Genomic DNA, 18467 nt, shown 5'->3' with positions numbered 1-18467 from the left:
GGATTTCCTAGAGGAGAAGGAAATCGACTTGGCTTTCATCATCGAAACGCATCTAAAACCGGAGGTGAACGCCAGCATTCCGGACTTTTGCATCGTGCGACTCGACCGGCCGACCAGGGAAGGTGGTATGGCCATCGCTCTTCGCTACAACAGCAACTGTCATCTGCTTCCAAGCTTCCAGCTCAGTGTCATCGAGGAGTCAAGGTCAGTATATCATTGCCGGAGAACTGAATGCCAAGCATCAAGCCTGGGGCAACAGTCGGGGCAATCGAAACGGCACAATCTGGAGCAACTATATGGAGGAAGGCCACTACAGGATCCTGAGCCCGGATTCCCCGGATTTCATGAGTCGGTCCGGTGTCCATGCTACATAACATAACTGTACATAACCAACATGAACGACCACATCTCCCAGCCGGTCGTTTACCAGGAGCTCAGCTCGGATCACTATCCCGTGATGGCGGAAGTGGGCTCCTCGGTTAATCGACATCAGCTGTCCCGGCGAAACTATCATCGAGTCGACTGGGGCCGGTTCCAAAAGTGTGTGGACCACGGCATAGACTACGAGGCGCGTCCGGAGACGCCGGAAAGTATCGACCGCCAGCTGTGCGCCATCGAAGAGGCAATCTCGGTGGCCAGAGAGCAGCATGTTCCAACGGCTCGACAGGTAAGCAACACCCTAACCATTGATACACTCACCAAAGATTTGATCCGTTTACGAAATGTCACGCGAAGGCAGTACCAGCGTACTGGGCTGCCTGTCCTTAAGACACGTTGCAATCGTTTGACAAAAATCATCCAGGCCAGAATGGTGTACCTCAAAAATAGTGATTTCTCCAATAAGATCCGCGCTCTCCCAGACTGTGCTAAGCCGTTCTGCAAATTGACCAAAATTCCACATTTGATCACATTAGACGACAATGGCTTTAAGAATCGCTTAATAGTTCCTGCAGAGAAGGTCGCCGAAACAGGTCGTTACTTCATCAGCTCACATAATCTCGGAGAGAATATGCTTACAATCGGACCGGGTGACCATTAGAGCGCTAGTTCCAATTTAGGTTATCAAATTATTATTGTAAACATTAGAGTAGAGTGGGGCAAGAGTACGCACTTAGTTTTCAATCGAACATGTGGCCCTTATGAAGCAAGCTTCTGCATATCAAATCAGTGTCGATGATTCATATACTCTTCCTTTATGTTACCCAGTGGAAAAAATATTGAAATTATTGAGATTCGTTTTAGTAGAACCCTCATTGCAAGACAAGTGAAAAACGCACTCTTACCCCACCGGTGGGGTAAAAGTGCGCATCGGGTGGGGTAAGAGTACGCATTTATCCAATCATGTGCTTTAAGTATATATTAACACAAATAAGAGTTCATAACATTTAATTGATGTTTAATGAGCATATATTAGGGAATGTTTAAAGATTACGTAACTCTTAAAGGGGGAGGGGGTCCTAAAAATGTGCACTTTCATACGAAAAACCATTGTTTTTGTATGTATACAAAAAACTAAAGAGGTAAAAATATATATCAGGTTTCGCGTGGCGTATACAAAAGCATTTTCCTTAAAGAAAGTCCACCAATCACGTAACGTAAAAATTGGCTATTTCATCAACCCAGCCCCCCCCCCCCCCCCCCTATCTTACACTATTTGTATGAATCCTCTCAAAATTATTTGGATCGTCACATATCTCACAACCCCTCCCAGCCAAACGTTGCGTAATTAACGAATGTTTCTTTTGATTAAATGAAATTATCATTTAGATGAAATTGTGTTTTCGTACTATGTTTTTTTATACAACAAGTCCTAATACAATTTCATTATTTCGCTTCAGTGCTTTGTTCGCTAAGAACTTTCTAACACCAAATTACTTCAACTTATCCTAAAAACTTGTGATAATTTCAAATTCTGTCCCATTTTTCTAAGTTGTGGATCTTTACGCTTTGGAAGAAGTCTTATTTCGGCCGGAGATACGGGTTTGACATCATAACTTGAAGATTCATATGCGTACTCTTGCCCCACCGGTTCCTGCGTACTTTTACCCCACAGTCCCAAAAATTATTCAAGTAATGGTTTTGACTTCTTGGAAAACCAACCAGATTGGTGATCTGTACCATAAAATACTCTATACAATAGGTTATCGAAATGGTATAATGTTCACCTGATTGAACGTATATATGGTAATGAAATACTAGTTGCGGAAATCCAATTATTTTTAGCAAAATGACCAAAAAGTTATCTAACTCCATATCTCCCTTGTTGTTTATTCAAATCGTTTACAATTAGTTGGCCAGAATACCTGTCAAACTGATGCAGTGCTGCTAGTTTATCTTTTTTTATTACTTCAAAAAATCGAAAACGTACTCTTACCCCACGCGCACTCTTGCCCCACTCTACTCTAGTGTACATAGTAGTTGGGTTATCAAATTTTCTAAATCAATGAATGCTTCAGCTGCAGCGTACCACCATCATAACTCTAAAACTGCTACCGCTGCTAACGAGACAGTTAACTGTAGCTCTTATCAATACTTAAACTAAGGTTTAACTGAATTGAATTAAGAGCCCATATCTCCCGATCTAAAGGACACTGAGGAAACGTACACGAAAACAGAAAAACATTTTTTAACGTCGTGGACACGAATAAAACGGCGCTCGGAAAATCGAAAATCTGTCTTATTTCTGTTGCTTTGCAACAATTTAAAAAAAATCGTTTATGCGATCGGGCAGGGCTGTCAATTAGTGGTATGCCACCGTCAAACCGTGAGAAGGAATCGGTTGAGGCTTCTGATCACCGATTAGCACCATGAAGCCGGAGAGACGTAAGAGGCCGTACACATATTACGTAAGCACTTATGTGGGGAGGGGGGTCTGTCGTTTTCTTACGCACCATATAAATTAAAAATCATTTGTATGAAAAAATTCTTACATGGGGAGAGGGGGAGTCGAAAAACCCAGAAAAAATGATTATGTAATATGTGTACGACCCCTATCCGGAGAGAAGATTTGAATGTGCATTTTGAATCTGAAGTCACGCCAGTGAAACCAGTTCAAAAGAAAGTCAAAAAGGGATGTGAAATCTGTCAAGGAAGCTGTAGTTTATGCAGCGGCTGTAGGAAGCTGTAGTTGTGCAGCGCTTGTAAGAAGTTCCAGCATCTCGACATTAGTACTCGATGGTCAATGCTTAACCAATTCAAGTTATGTCGTAAGTGCCTGAAAAAACATGTTGGTGCTTATGATGTGAAGAATCCGGTAAACATGAATGTTCCTATATGCATCACGAGCTGCTTCATGATGATGCACGATACCAGGATACAGTTCCACCGAAAACAACTCAGACTAGTGAAATTTCCACACAGAACTGCAACACGCATCGGGAACAATTTTCTTCCGATATGTCAAGACATACACGTTTTTAGACGATGGCTTCTTCTTCTTCTTATTGGCATTACATCCTCACACTGGGACAGAGCCGCCTCGCAGCTTAGTGTTCATTAAGCACTTCCACAGTTATTATAACTGCGAGATTTCTAAGCCAGGTTACCATTTTTTCATTCGTATATCATGAGGCTAGCACGATGATACTTTTATGCCCAGGGAATTCGCGACAATTTCCAATCCGAAAATTGCCTAGACCGGCACCGGGAATCGAACCCAGCCACCCTCAGCATGGTCTTGCTTTGTAGCCGCGCGTCTTACCGCACGATGGCGTATCATCTACATTCATGGAGCATAATCTTTTGAAGGAGCTGAAAATGGATGGAAAACCACACCCTCTCTGCCTAAACTGGACAGCAAAGCAAAATCACGAAGAAAAGGATTCAGTAAAGCTAGCACTTGAGATTTCAGCAGCTGGAGGAAAAACTAAGCGGTATCGGATTCCGGAGGTGCACACTGTTCGTAGTCTCGCATTGTTACGTCAGACATTGAATATGGATAAATAAACCAACATCGAAGTACAAGTACCTATGCGAGCTGCCTATTGAGTCCTACAGAAACATTTCTCCAAGAATACTCTTTGGGATCGACAATTGTCGGCTGAGCCACGCGTTAAACAGTCGTGAAGGGCGATAAGGTGAACCAGTGACAAGTCGGACGCGGCTTGGATGGGTAGTTTACGGACAAGAGTTATACGGCATATCATAGCATATCATAGAGTTATACGGCATATTATGCGGCATATCACATCTGCTGTTGCAGGGAGCATAGTGACGCGGAGCTGCAAAGTCCGTAGAAGACTATTTCTCCCTGGAAAGCATAGGGATACTAAACCTTGATAAAAAGCTGCTATCGAAGGATGACTATCGGGCGAATCATATCCTGGAATCACAAACCAAACTGAAAGGGAACCGCTACGAAACAGGATTGCTGTGGAAGTACGATGACGTGCGCTTGCCAAACAATGAACAAATGGCCATGAAAAGATTAATATGTCTGGAGAAAAGGTTATCAAAGGATCCTGATCTAGCGAAAGCGTTCCATGAGAAGCTCTGTAACTACGAGCAGAAGGGATACATCGTTTGATTGACTCTCTCCTGCTGAGATTCAACCCAGACACCCTCGATCATGGTATCTTCCCATATTTCCCGTGCGAAATCCTAATAAACCCGGCAAGCTCCACATAGTTTGGGATGCAAGCGCTAAAGTTAACGGTGTGTCGCTGAACTCCGTGCTTTTAACGGGTCCGGATCATCTGGTACCTATAGTGCAAATACTGCAAAAGTTTAGAGAATTTCGGATTGGTGATATTATCGAAATGTTCCACCAAGCATTGATGAACGAAAATGATCAACAATCTCTTAAATTTATGTGAAGAAGATGCGATCAGAACCGTGACCCGGACGTCTATGTCATGACGGTCAAAATATTTGGGGCAAGCTGTTCACCAAGTAGTGCTCAGAACTACAATGTGCAACGTTTCGAAAATGAGTTTCCAAGAGCGGTTGAAGCGATAGTTCATGAGGATAACGTGGACGGCATGCTTACCAGCGTCGAGACGGAAATCGAAGCAGAAAAGTTAGCGAAGGAAATGGAATACATTCATGGTCAAGCAGGATTCCAAATTCACAATTGGCTATCAAACTCGCAGAATGTGTTGACAAGCTGAGCATGCGTCGGACAAGGTACCACAACGGACATGCTGACTTTCAAAGTCTCACTTCGACATGACTCCGATCTTCTATCAGGCCGAGCCGTGCCAACGAAGAGACAAGTGTTGAGCACATTCATGAGGATCTATGACCCATTAGGACTAATCGTAAATTTTCTAATGTTCTTGGAGATCTTGCTCCAAGAAATTTGGCGCTCTGGTGTATCGTGGGATGAGCGTATAGGAAGCAAGGAAATGGGTATGCAGCTGTGGCCTACATGCGTTTCGAGGAAGCAGGTAGCATCGAGTGTGCACTAATCGGTTCGAAGACTCGAGTTGCACCGTTACGGTTTGTCTCAATCCCCCGTCTCGAACTACAGGCTGCAGTGATAGGAGTACGCCTCGCAGTATAGTGGATTAACATAAATTGAAGCCCTCGCAAAGGTTCCTCTGGTTCGACTCGCGGGATGTTATATGCTGGCTGAATTCAGACCACCGCAGATACAGCCAATTCGTAGGATGCAGAATCGGGGAGATACTGGAGCTTTCCGAAGCTTATGAATGGAACTGGCTATCAACAAAAATCAACGTGGCCGATGACGTAACGAAGTGGCAGCGACTGCCGAATCTTTTTTCTAACGGACGTTGGTTCCGGGCCCCTTCATTTCTTTGGGAGACGAAGGATAAGTGGCCTATCATTAGGTCTGATCCTGGGTCAACAGCCCTAGAATTACGGACTCACTCTTTGCATCATACATGCCAGCAACCTAATCGACGTAAACAAAGTTTCGCGATGGAGTCGGTTAGTGCGACATGTAGCTTTCGTCAGAAGGTTTCCAATGAACATTCGTCGGCTGCTTTTGAAGAAATCGCTCATCACTGGTCCGCTAGAACAAGAAGAGCTGACGCAAGCAGAGATCTACATATTCAAAACCGTCCAAGCTGAAGTATTTTCGGAAGAAATAAAGATTCTTGGCAGATCGAGAACCATGGAACAGCACGCGAAGCCTGTCCAAACACAGCGCTCTGTACAAGCTTAGCCCAAGTTTTGATAACGAGGAGATAATACGCATGCAGGGACGCATAGATGCTTGTGAATTCGCGGAAGATGATGCCAAGCATCCGATCTTGCTTCCAAAATTCCATCACGTCACCGACTTGATTTTATCTGACATGTACGTAAAGTTCTGTCATCTAAATCACCAAACTGCTCTGAACAAAGTGCGGCAGAAGTGCTATGTGCCATGTCTCCGTACCATCTACAAACGCGTCCGTAGCTGTTGCCAACTCTGTAGGATCAGGAATGCTCCACCTCAACCGCCAATGATGGGAGAACTACCACCGATACTAAGGTGGCTCAAAAAACACTTTTTCAAATTGTTTGATGGGCCGCCCTCTTATTCGGTTCTAATTGATGCCCTGATGCTCTGGACAAAATTTCACCCAAATCGGTCAACGTTTGGGCGGTGCTAAACTCGTTGGAAGTTTATATGGAAAAATGTATGCAGAAACATCCAAAAACAGTGAATTGCAGTTTCAAGGCACGATTCACGATCACAAGCTATGATACTCATTCAGTTCTTGTAGAATAAAATACAGAATGTTATGCTGAAAATCGCGAGAAAATTTGAGTTTATTAGGCAAAGATATTAGCATTTTACTGGAGTATTGTAGGGGTGAATTTATTTCTTTTTAAAGGTAAAAGAAACGAAATTTGCTCAAAAACCACTTCAGAGAAATGCTAATAACTTCGCCAGGCAAACTCTAATCTTCTCGTGGTTTTCTGCATAACATTGTGTATTAAATTCTTCAAGATCTGAATGGAGACCATAGTTCTTCATCGTAAATTGTGCCGTCCAACTGCAATTCACTGTTTTTGGATATTTGTGCATACTTTTTTGCATATAAACTTCCAACGAGTCTAGCACCGCCCAAACATTGACCGAAGTTGAAGCAAGACCGTATGCATTTCCCTTTTTTAAACACAATAATTATTATTAATTTCTATTTTTTAGAAAAAAAAAAAATTTCTATTGAGCGTAAATGAACAAATGATACAAATTTTCCCCTCATTCGAAGGCTTGTTGTTATTGAAATAATGCTAAATCGAGAACCAAAAGTGAAAAGCATGTTCTCCATGTTTAATAAATAATTCGTGAAAATGGCCTAAATACAAATGGTCGGGCTTCTGCCAAAACGCACTAAGCGCCAATGAAAAATTACCCATTTTCTTACACAAGTTTTCGTGTGGCAGATCCAGCTGATCACAAATTGTATAGATATCCAACAATAAATTACCGAATGAATTGAGATGGATTGATATCCGTTTTAATTTTACGAACAAAATATCACAAGTCAGTCAAAAAGGCGCTTGGTGCGGTTTCGCAGAACACCGACCAAATATAAATACAAAAATCACTGCTAATGCAATTAGTATTAGATTAGTATTTTATAGATTAAAAGACCGAATACATATCAATGATAGGATGGTAAGGATCACTGAATTGAAAAATATCATTGATAATACAAATAAAAAATATTACCTTGAACCCGCAAAAATGATTCCATAAATACGTTTAATTGCATCATTATAGTATTCACATTGTTGAAATATTAAATGATTAATTTTCTGAAATGATATATAACAAAGCAGTTATATAAATAGTAATAAGGTTCAATTGTGCAACAATCCCCATTCCCGTCCGAAAAGTTTTTTTTTTTCGCATAACCCCCTTTATTCATGATTGGTATATTTTGTACGACCAACCCCAGAAAGTTAGTCCCCAGAATGGTCAGAATGTTTGGAATTCCTTTCCCCTAATCACCCATGCTCCAGAATGACATTTCTCAGAACAATCCGTACTTCAGAATAACATTTCCCAAAATACTTCTTCTTCTTCTTCTTCTATGGCACTACATTCCAACTGGAACTTGACCGGCTCTTCAACTAGTATTCGATTAGCATTTCCTCAGTTATTAATTAAAAGCTTTTCTCTGCCCGCCATTGCATGAGTTTGTAATGTATCTTGGTGTGGCAAGTACAATGGATACACTATGTCCAGGGTGTCCAACCCGAAACAACATCCTACACCGGACCGAGAATCGAGCTCGCTATCTCCGGATTGGCAATCCTACGCCTTTAGTTTAGTTTATTGAAAATAATCACGTGAACCTTTTACATCAAATGCTTAGGTGAGGTCAAGGAAGCCTTGCTCGCCTTTGCTCGCTTGGCCACTGGAGACCCTTCCCAAAATACACTATTCCCCAATACCTACATAATATATAGAGGTCCCACTTAAACTTTCTGCCGGATGGCCACCTTTAGCTTTCTGAGCAGTTCTTTGTACAGACGTTTCACATAAAGGGATTTCTAATATTCAGTCTACAACTGTTCCCCTATTTTTCTTTTATAAGTTTGATTACGATAGTATGAATATGACATCATTTTGCGCCAATGCGTGTTTAACGTTTTCTTAAATAAACTTTAAAAAAAATAATTACTATATGATTTAATCTAACGATTGAATAATATAAACTGAAATGCTTTTGTGTAGATAGGATTAGAAAACATCGAATGTAATTGTGATTGTTAATTTATGTTTAACAATAACCATTTAGTATATGTATACATGTCTTATATCAGGTCAAGGAAGCTTCTTTGGATTTTTGATAATCGAGCCATTTTTACGGATTACTGACCACAGATAATCGAATCAACCGTGACCAGCTTTGCAAATCTCATTTGTGCTGTCCAATGAGCAGCTCGAAGTAGCTCAAAGTTGTTCCTGCTCGTTCTTTTTTGTCAACAAATGGACATGAGAGGGATGGGAATAACTTCGAGCTGCTCATTGGACAGCATTATTATCTTACAAAATAACTCAACACCCGTCTTTGAGCTTAATCATTAGACTATAGTGTTTGATAGCTCATCTGCATATACGCCTCAATAACGGAACCGTTCAGATTTAGCCACTGGGATGAATTAAAAAAGTGTCTAACTAAAAACTCGCAAAACATGAAACACAAAGAAGGAAGATCCGCTATCCCCCAACTCTACGACACGGATCTTCCATTGACACCATTTCGATTCCCAATATTTACCTCCGCGTACTGATGCGACAGACCGAACTCCTTCAGCGCGGCCGACAGATCGTGAATGTCAATTCGCCCATTGCCGTCTCTGTCGAGCTTGTTGAAGATTTTCTCCAGCCGTTCCTCGTCGGCTTGGGGTAGCTCGTGTAAATAGTGCACCGGAGGGTATGCCTGACTATCCGAGTTGCTGCTTCCGTTTCCGCCGTTGTTCTCCAAATTCAAGTTCACCATCTTATTCAGAAACTATCTAAGCGAATATATGAAAGTACCGCAATCAAAAGTTCACTGCGAAGGCTGCACCCCCCAGTTCCCCGAATCCGTACTTTCACCAGCCGAACACAGCGACGCCTATCGCGAGGCTGATTTATTAGCACGGGTCACTCTTCACGCCAAATGCTTTGCGCTGGCCAAGCAGTTTGTACACTCCTCACAATAAGCAGCACTTTTACAGCCGAGGGAACTGGCTGACTCACACAAACGGGATCGCCTCACGTTTTTTGCACTTTTGTCGGGGCGACTAGCAAGAGAAAAATAATGACAGCACGGTTCTCCGACTTGGCCACCGCGATGGTAAAGCAAAAATTCCTCACTTTTTCCCAGGCATTGTAATATTCTATTTGCACGCAAAAAGACTTTCACCTTCAAACTGCATTCCGTTTCAGACGCCCCGGAGGAAATTCAGATTCCGACTTTCCGCGGAAGTGAAGAAACTTTGAGATTTCAAATCCAAGAAAATGGGGAAACAGGATTTTCACTCAGAAACGCGACAAAATGCGATTTTTTGCCACTTCAGCACACTTTTGACTGCGATCGAACACGGATGAAAAACGACTGGCAAACCCGAACCGAAAAAGCAGAACATCATCATCATTGCCATCATTGCGTCATCGAATCGCCACGGAACGGCGACGATGACGACTGGAAAAGCATGTGTGAAGATTTTGCCACTCGGAGGTTATACTCCTTACTCCTAGGGGAAATTCCCTTACTATCTGGTCATCGAACTGAGCAAAACATATAGCCCGATCTACTTCCTCTACAGCGAAGTTTCGTATAAGAGAAAAAAGCAAACCGAAGCTTGTGCTATGATGCACACATTTATGTAAAGGGGAGCAAAGGGTAAAAAGAGTTAGTTTTCGTCTGGGTGGTGCGAATAAAATCGATTTGGTTGTCAAACTGAAGCCAAACTTTACAATTGTGCCGGAGCCAAACATTGATGATTGTGGTTATGTTCGTTTCAGATACTATATTGAGAAGTATTGTTATTATTCGGGAAAAAAATAAAAACAAATTTAGTTTGAGTTTCATATTCTTTGTAACAAATATGTTTATATTATATTTCGAGTGGAAAAATAGTAAGAATAGGTGGAATAGGTATTGCGTCGTGCAATGTTATGACAAAAACTTTATTTTTTTCGCTTTCTTCATACGACGAGAATATCTATTGTCAGCCCTGTTTCAAAAAACTTACTCATTTTAGGCACTTATACTTGGCCGATTTGCTTGCAACAAATTAAATTCGACGTGCAATCCGATCCAATTGTTATCGACATCGTCTTGAATTGTATAGCAATTCGATAAGAAGACACTCTACAAAACTGTTACAATCGATACAGTAGACGTTCGATAACCTCGCATTCTGGGTCCTGAACAACTGTGCAGAATTTGAGACCGATTGGTTGCTTTCTCGCTTTCCGCATCGCGTTTGAAATTTGTATGGAAATTAGTATGGGAGAACGTATATTTTTGCATTTCTACTACTAGAGGTTTCAGTTCATCGTAAACCAAGTGGCACATTGCGTTAAAGTATAACCCAAAGGATGCCGAAAAACTTTGCTGAAGAAGGAACGTTGCTGGAACGTTCACGAAAAAAGTTATAACGCTTCGAAGATTGAGTGTTCAAACCATATGCAAAAAATCGTTTAAGGCTGCCTTACACCTCGGGAAAATTTTTCGCCGGATTTTAATCCCCGTGTTATTTAAATGGGGCCGGGATTTTGATTTTCCGTGCCCAAATCCCAAAAACATCGCATATGTAAAAATACATGGGGAAAAAATCCACGGACCAAATTCCCGAGGTGTGAGGCTACCTTTATTCTGCCAGCACTGCCGAACTACGTAGACCAATAATTTAACTGAGGGTCTGTCTCAATTGGATAATAAAACTGAAATTAAACTTAAAAGTGACATTTCAATAATTATCAAATAACCGTGCTCGCAGAGCAAGATTACTTTGACAGATATCGAATCATTTTCCATCGATGTCCTATTGGAATTGCTGGGTAGCACCAGCCATTCTTATAACGGGGTGATTTTTTAATTTTCGCACTGTCACTTTTAAGTTTAATTCTCCAAATGAGACAGACCCTGAGTGTTATTTCAAAATAATTGATCTTACACTGAAAAAAACTTTGTAGTAGAAATTACAATTTTGTGGTAAAATTAAGAACAGTACCGACGTTTTTCAACCGAAGGGACAAATCGCTTAATTAAACCATAAATGTAGTAATTCTGATCGAAATTATTTTCAATTTTACTATAAAAATTGTTATTTAGCATAGACTCAAACAAAATAGTTGATTTTACCACACAATTTTACTACGTTTTCAGTAAGAATAACCATAGAGGCGGTTGAATATACCAATTTTATCGTAAGATAGACCATATTTTAGTTATTTTAAGAAAATTGGAACTTCGGTTGAAAAACGTCGGTACACACTTAATCGATAATTTTTTGCTCGGTAAATCAAATTGACGAACATGACCGTAAAAGATTATTTTAACTGACATCTCGTTAATAAATAAGACATTTCTTCATCCTACTGAGATTCGGCAATCAACTTTGCCACAGTTTTCTTCATTTTAGAAACTGAACTTCGGCAAACCCATCTGTCAAAAAAAAAATTGTTTTTGCGCGTTGTATTGCTCTATCGGTCACACGTGGAAAGAAAAAAAATATCATCGCTGAAATTTTTCCGGTAAGCATTCAATTGAATTTCCATTTTCTGTTTAATTTTCACGGTCTTTAAACATACTTTCGCTTTTTTACAATTTCAGTGGATTTCCTCCAACTAAAGTTAACTACACACAGATATATGTAATCACAGCAAAGGCGTGCTGATTGCCTTCTGTGCTAAGGAGCCAAACTTGACATGCTAAACATCGTTAGGATACCATCCAGGAACCAGGGATACGAAGCCGCGGACCATAAACCATAAACCATTATTTTTTAATCCCAATGTTACATCACGAAACAATGCACGGTCGCATGTTCGTGGCAACGGTCCCATGGTGTGTTGTACAGAGAGTTTCTGATGAAGAGTCATGTTGATATTTACCTACACGTGTTTGCATTTTGAACAATAAAACATTTTGAGCAATAAAAGAGAAGTAGCACCGAAATAAATTTTCCATTTCATATTTTGATTTGATTTCGTATTTTGAAACATGAAACAAAAATAATAATAAAAATAATATGCTGAATTTCGGCAAAAGCACTTTGCCGATCGACTCAATAATGTATTACCGAGCAGTACGGCAATTTTGACAGATGATTATTTTTGTATGATTTACGACCAGTCGGCAATTTGAACTTTCACCGAGAATTCTACCGAGATCTCAGCTGTTGGATTCTCGGCAATTTATTCTGCCCTCCTCGGCGAAAAAATTAAGTGTGTACTGTTCTCAATATTACCCCTAATATGGTAGTTTCTACTACAATTTTTCTCAGTGTATAGGGCTTTAGAGCTAATGGGAGCTACCCGGAATAATTTCACAAAGAAAAAATCCGACAAGAAGGAAAACGGGTTTTGCCATTCGATAACCATAGGTCGTCCGGTAGTGCTGGCAGAAACATTGATTTCTTGCATATGGCCTGAACAATAAATTTTCAAAACGTAATAACATTTTTTGTAGACCTTCCAGCTATGTACCTTCTTCGGCAAAGTTTTTCGGCGTCTTTCAGACTATATGCTAACATATTGAGTCACGTGATTGATGACAAATTGAAGCCGCTAATAGCAAACAAGTAAAAAAGTACGTTTTCCCATACTAATTTCCATGTAAATTTAAAACGCGATGCGGCATGCGAGGTCGCAACCAATCGAGCCCATATTTTTCACAGTTGATAGGGGTCCCAAAACAATTAAGAAAAACCTTGATCTCATTTGATCGGACGAAGTTTGCGTTTTTCCATACAACTGCGCCCCACTCTAGTAAACATCAGAGTCTATTATATATAGAGTTACGCAAAGAGTGAAGCCAAATCTGTTGAAATTAAATTAAGCGTGCAATCGTCACCCCTCGTGTTCGAGACAACTGTATGTAGGCATTATGGATGTACTATGATTGTATTATCGAATGTTTATGTCATCGAATGTAAATAAATAGGAATTGTATTCGTTCGTGTAAAGTCCAACTGAGTGGTTGTTTTATTTCTTCCGTTCCGACGTTACCGCTTCGCTTTATCGGTCCGCTGTACGTTTGTTGTCCACTGTTGCGCGCTCTCCAACAGGTTATTGGCCCAGCTATGGACGATAAAGTGAAAATCGCCGCGTTCGACGGGTCCGGCTTCCACAACTGGAGGTTCCGGATGGAAACCGTTCTCGACACGTTCGATCTGCTGGATTGCCTCCACCGGGAGATGAGTGAGATCGACGAGTTTAAATTGGTGGCGGACGATTCCGCTAGTGTAAAGTCGGAGAAGAAAAGAAAATGGTGGAACGAAGAGCCGCGGAGAAAAGTGTAAAGCTGTGATAATTCAGGCGATTGTTGACAGCCAGCTTGAACTTGTAAAAGACTGTGTGACACCGAAGAAAATATGGGACACGCTAAAAGCGGTGTTTTAGCGTCGCGGTGTTGCCGGGCAATTGTTTATCCGGAAGCAGCTCCTCACATTAAAGTATGCACACTTAAATCGAGAATTTCAGCTCGGTAATCTTTTTTACAGATTTAATTCGGTAAAAGAAAATTTTAACCGAGAGCTCAGTTAATTCAGAAGAATTTACTGACATCTGTAATATTTTTCACCGACGTTTCAGCACGTTTCAGTAGTTTGAACTGAAATACTGAGGTTCGGTAATAAATATTACCGATCAACTCAGTTCTATGAAAACATCCTGCACTTGTCAAAAAATAAACCGACGACTCAGTAAAAATCAATGCGGTCTACTGAGCACCCGGTATAATAAATACCGATCTCTCAGTTTTAGCCTCTTGCCGCTTCTCAGTGTGACGCCATATTTTTTTTTGCAATTTAGTACTCCGGTTTTGATTACTCGCGTGATAGCTGCTGAGAGTATAATGTCGATCGTAGTTTAATATTCAGGTAAGTTGAAATAATTTGTTCCAATGGATGGTTAAACTTTAATTGGTTTGTTAATTTGGTATCATAATTCATATTTATAAATTTGCAGGCAAATCACTGAAAAGCGTATAATTAGTCGGCCATTGCTTCATCTCGCTGGATAAGGCCGTTTGCAGCAATGGGCATCATCTTCTACGAAATTGTTTTATTGATTATTTATATAGATGTATAATAAAAAGACAAGAAATTAAAAATCAATCGTGAATTTTGTTGTTTGGATTTTTTTAATCGCCTAATTGAATTTCATTCGTTCCTTTTATTACCGGGGTCCGCATTAACTTTTTGCAGAATGGCTCAGTATATTTTACCGAGTGCTCAGTAATCTTTACAGATCAGCTCGGTAATAATTGACATTTCGCCATCGAGTTCGCAGAACCGAGAGCTCGGTAAATTTTGAACTTTTTACTGAGGTGGCTACCGAGAGCTCAGCTGTTGAGAAATCGGTAATTCGACAACCGAGCTCGGTAAATTAAATTAAGTGTGTGTGGAGGATGCGAGTGATAGTTTGTCGGAACACCTACACACTTAATTTTTTTCGCCGAGGCCGGCAAAATAAAATGCCGAGAATCCAACAGCTGAGAGCTCGGTAAAAATCTCGTTAAAAGTTCAAATTGCCGACTGGTCTGCAAAACGTGTAGTCATAACAGCTGTCAAAATTTGCCGGGCATATCGGTAATCAAATTAACGAATCTTTCGGCATATAATTCTGCCGAAATTCAGGAAATTATTATTTTCTCTTGTTTTTCAAAAAGAATGAAAAAAAGTAAAAGCCAACAAATATACTAAATATATTTATTTTTGAAACATATTGGTCTAAAATATGAATTTAGCACTTCGACATATTTTTATGAACAATTTTTTCTATTGAGTGTTTGGCATGTTTTCATAATACATTGATTGATAGTTCTTTGCACGAACATTATTTTCATGTAAAGTAATGGACACACAAGCATTCACTTGTCGGAAACACCTTAGACCTTAAAAATATTCTCTTCGTCTCAGGATCTCGATTCTCACGTGCAACCGGTGACTCCAACGCACAATACACATTTCAGTGGTGGTGCCTTACTTTCGGTTCGTTGAATAACGCTCATTATCACAAAAAGCCTCTGGAAAAATATCATATCAATTTCACTACCATTAAGATTAAATTATTCTATGCATCAATCGCATAAATAATATTCAAAAACTTACATAGAATGAAATTTGTCGGCAAGCAAACACGTAGTTAATTTCCTTTTGCATTTTTTTTTGCGTTCTTGACACAACTTTGATTTTGACATTTCACACTTTTCCGAATCTCGGCAAGTATATTATTTCACCGATTCTGGTCCCAAAATAGATTACTGACTTTCGGTGATCAATGTTCTTAGCCGAATTTCGGTAACAAGTGTTTAGAAAAACAATGTGAAATGTCAAACTTTGACGATATATCAGTAATATAGTAATTTACCGACCAAGTTCGTCATTTTCTATTACCGAAATCAAATTTAGCATTTAAGTGTGTACTGAAGTTTGATCGGTTGATTCGGGAGTTGAAGGAAAGTGGTGCGGCTGTAGAAGACTCCGACGCGGTTTGTCATTTATTGTTGACACTGCCACCGTCGTTTGATTCAGTAGTTACTGCAATCGAAACACTTCCGACCGGTGTTACAATGGCGTTTGTGAAGAAGCGTTTAATCGATGTGGATGCAAAGCGAAGAAATCTGCTGGCCCCTGGGGGCGATGATAAGGGTTTTGCCATGTTTAGCAGACAAAGCTGGAAAAAGATCAAGTGTTTTCGGTGCGGTAGAGTTGGACATAAACAAGCCGATTGCCGTGTGAAAGTGTCGCTGGAATCGGATCCCGGTGGTTATGGAAGAGTTAAATACCAGAGCAAGTATCAAAATCGTAGAGCAGACATAGCGGTTGAAGACAAGCAATCCTCGGATCGTGTTGATGTGGCCTTCATGGCATCCAAAGAAAAGGAAGAAGAAGGAGTGAAAATGCAGTGGTTCTTGGACTCTGGAGCGACGGACCACATGGTGAACGACCGAAAGTACTTCAGCACGATGCGGCGTCTGGAGCGGCCCGTGGAAGTGGTGGTAGCGAGCGGTGAAAAGTTGTTGGCGAAATACTGTGGCGATGTAGTAGTGCACTCAGCTGTTGGCAACGTGAGACAGAAATGTGAAGCGAAAAATGTGCTGTACGTACCCAATCTCAGCTGTAATTTGTTCTCTGCACGGTTAGATCAGACAACCCAAAATGAAGTTCAAACAACTCAAAATTAAGTTCATTTCACTTAATTTGGACCGTTGGTGGGGGAAGCCAATTTTGAGTTCGATGGCCCAACTCGGATTTGAGTAGTTTCCGTTTGATCCCGTGTGAAAAAGTACCTAAATATTAAGTTGTTTCCACCTAATGTTAAGTTCAAATAGGTTTAAACAACCTAAATTTGAGTTCAACCCCTTTAACCTAGCGTTGGCTTCCCCCATCGAACTGCTATCGTTGGGTGGTTTTCTTTCTCTGTTTTTGACAGCAAAGGATGGAATGAAAGAGATGGCACATCGAAAACAACTCAAAATTTGGGTTGTTTGATCTACCCGATATTAATGTGAACCGTGTAGCGAGAACGGGTATGAAAGTCAGTTTCATTGGAAATAAAGCAGAAATTACGAAAAGTGGCACGGTAATGGCCGTCGCTTTCTACGACAGAAAACAATATGTGTTGGATGTGTTGTACCAGTGTAATACAAAATGAATTTCATCTCGATTTAGTGTGTATGTCACAGCGAGCGGAAGAAATGGCGATGAATAGTGATTGGAGAAGTGTAATAAAACGATGAAGACAAAACTGAAAACAAAATGACGACGAATGAGGAATCATCGGTTGCTGAGAAAAGGCGTTTTATGCGGATTGACGAAGCTTGCAGCTAGGAGGGGCCTGGAGGGGCTAATAATTTAGAAATGGAAGATATGTGAAAGAAGAAGATTCAGCTTTGCTGGGTCAAATTTTTTGTTTTGTTTTGTGATTAATTGGACTTAAGCTTGAAGATCAAGTGTTCAGAGTTAAAGTACGTGTATTTTTGTATTTTTGCTACATGATCTGTGATAATTGTCTGTGATTCTCGGGTTGTCGACTTGAGGAGGGGTGTTGAAATTAAATTAAGCGTGCAATCGTCACCCCTCGTGTTCGAGACAACTGTATGTAGGCATTATGGATGTACTATGATTGTATTATCGAATGTTTATGTCATCGAATGTAAATAAATAGGAATTGTATTCGTTCGTGTAAAGTCCAACTGAGTGGTTGTTTTATTTCTTCCGTTCCGACGTTACCGCTTCGCTTTATCGGTCCGCTGTACGTTTGTTGTCCACTGTTGCGCGCTCTCCAACAAAATCTACCTATTGAACTGTCAAACCGTCTACCTATCGAGCAAAGTAAACAAATGATTGTTGGTAAGGCGGAAGTATTGTTATCGCCTGATGATTATTATGGCGAATTATAACTCATGAATTGAAATGTATTAGATTTGTTCTAGAAACAGCTTCAAAAAACTTCAATACACCCCCAATAAAGTTGCAACAAGAAACTCACGTGTTTGCACTCTGTAGGTGACTTTAGTTATCGAATTAAAAAGCTTTAGAAGTGATCACTCCCGTAAAGTCACTTGAAGGGTTGAACAAAAATGAAAGTTTTCAACATAATAACAAGAGCATCATTCAGAATAAGAGTAAGAAGATCCTCTTTGCGCAACTCTATAGTAGACTCTGGTAAACATGTTACAGATATCGAACGATACGACCTTTTCACTAACCAATCTTGAAAAAATGATATAGACCGACAGCACAAGCTTTGAAAACTAGACAACCTCGTATCAGAATATCCATGACCCTGCTTGATTTCATCTTTGACAGTGTTTTGTTTGTATCTACTTCAT

General features: G+C 40.4%; 1 protein-coding gene across 2 annotated transcripts in view; it reads right to left on the bottom strand.

The window, feature by feature from the left end:
- LOC134218442 (mitochondrial adenyl nucleotide antiporter SLC25A25) overlaps window positions 1-9997 on the bottom strand; it is a 93919-nt gene extending 83922 nt beyond the window's left edge. For both annotated transcript variants that reach the window (XM_062697435.1, XM_062697436.1), the window contains exon 1: window positions 9192-9997. In XM_062697435.1, coding sequence (XP_062553419.1) covers window positions 9192-9413 — 222 coding nt within the window. In that variant the 5' untranslated portion in view covers window positions 9414-9997. The remainder of the gene's footprint in view (window positions 1-9191) is intronic.
- Window positions 9998-18467: the final 8470 nt, after the last annotated feature.

Source organism: Armigeres subalbatus, chromosome 2 (genome assembly GCF_024139115.2).
Source record: "Armigeres subalbatus isolate Guangzhou_Male chromosome 2, GZ_Asu_2, whole genome shotgun sequence".
Classification (NCBI taxonomy): Eukaryota; Metazoa; Arthropoda; class Insecta; order Diptera; family Culicidae; genus Armigeres; species Armigeres subalbatus.
The sequence above is the reverse complement of the archived record's forward strand: the minus strand, read 5'-3'. Positions and strand labels throughout refer to the sequence as shown.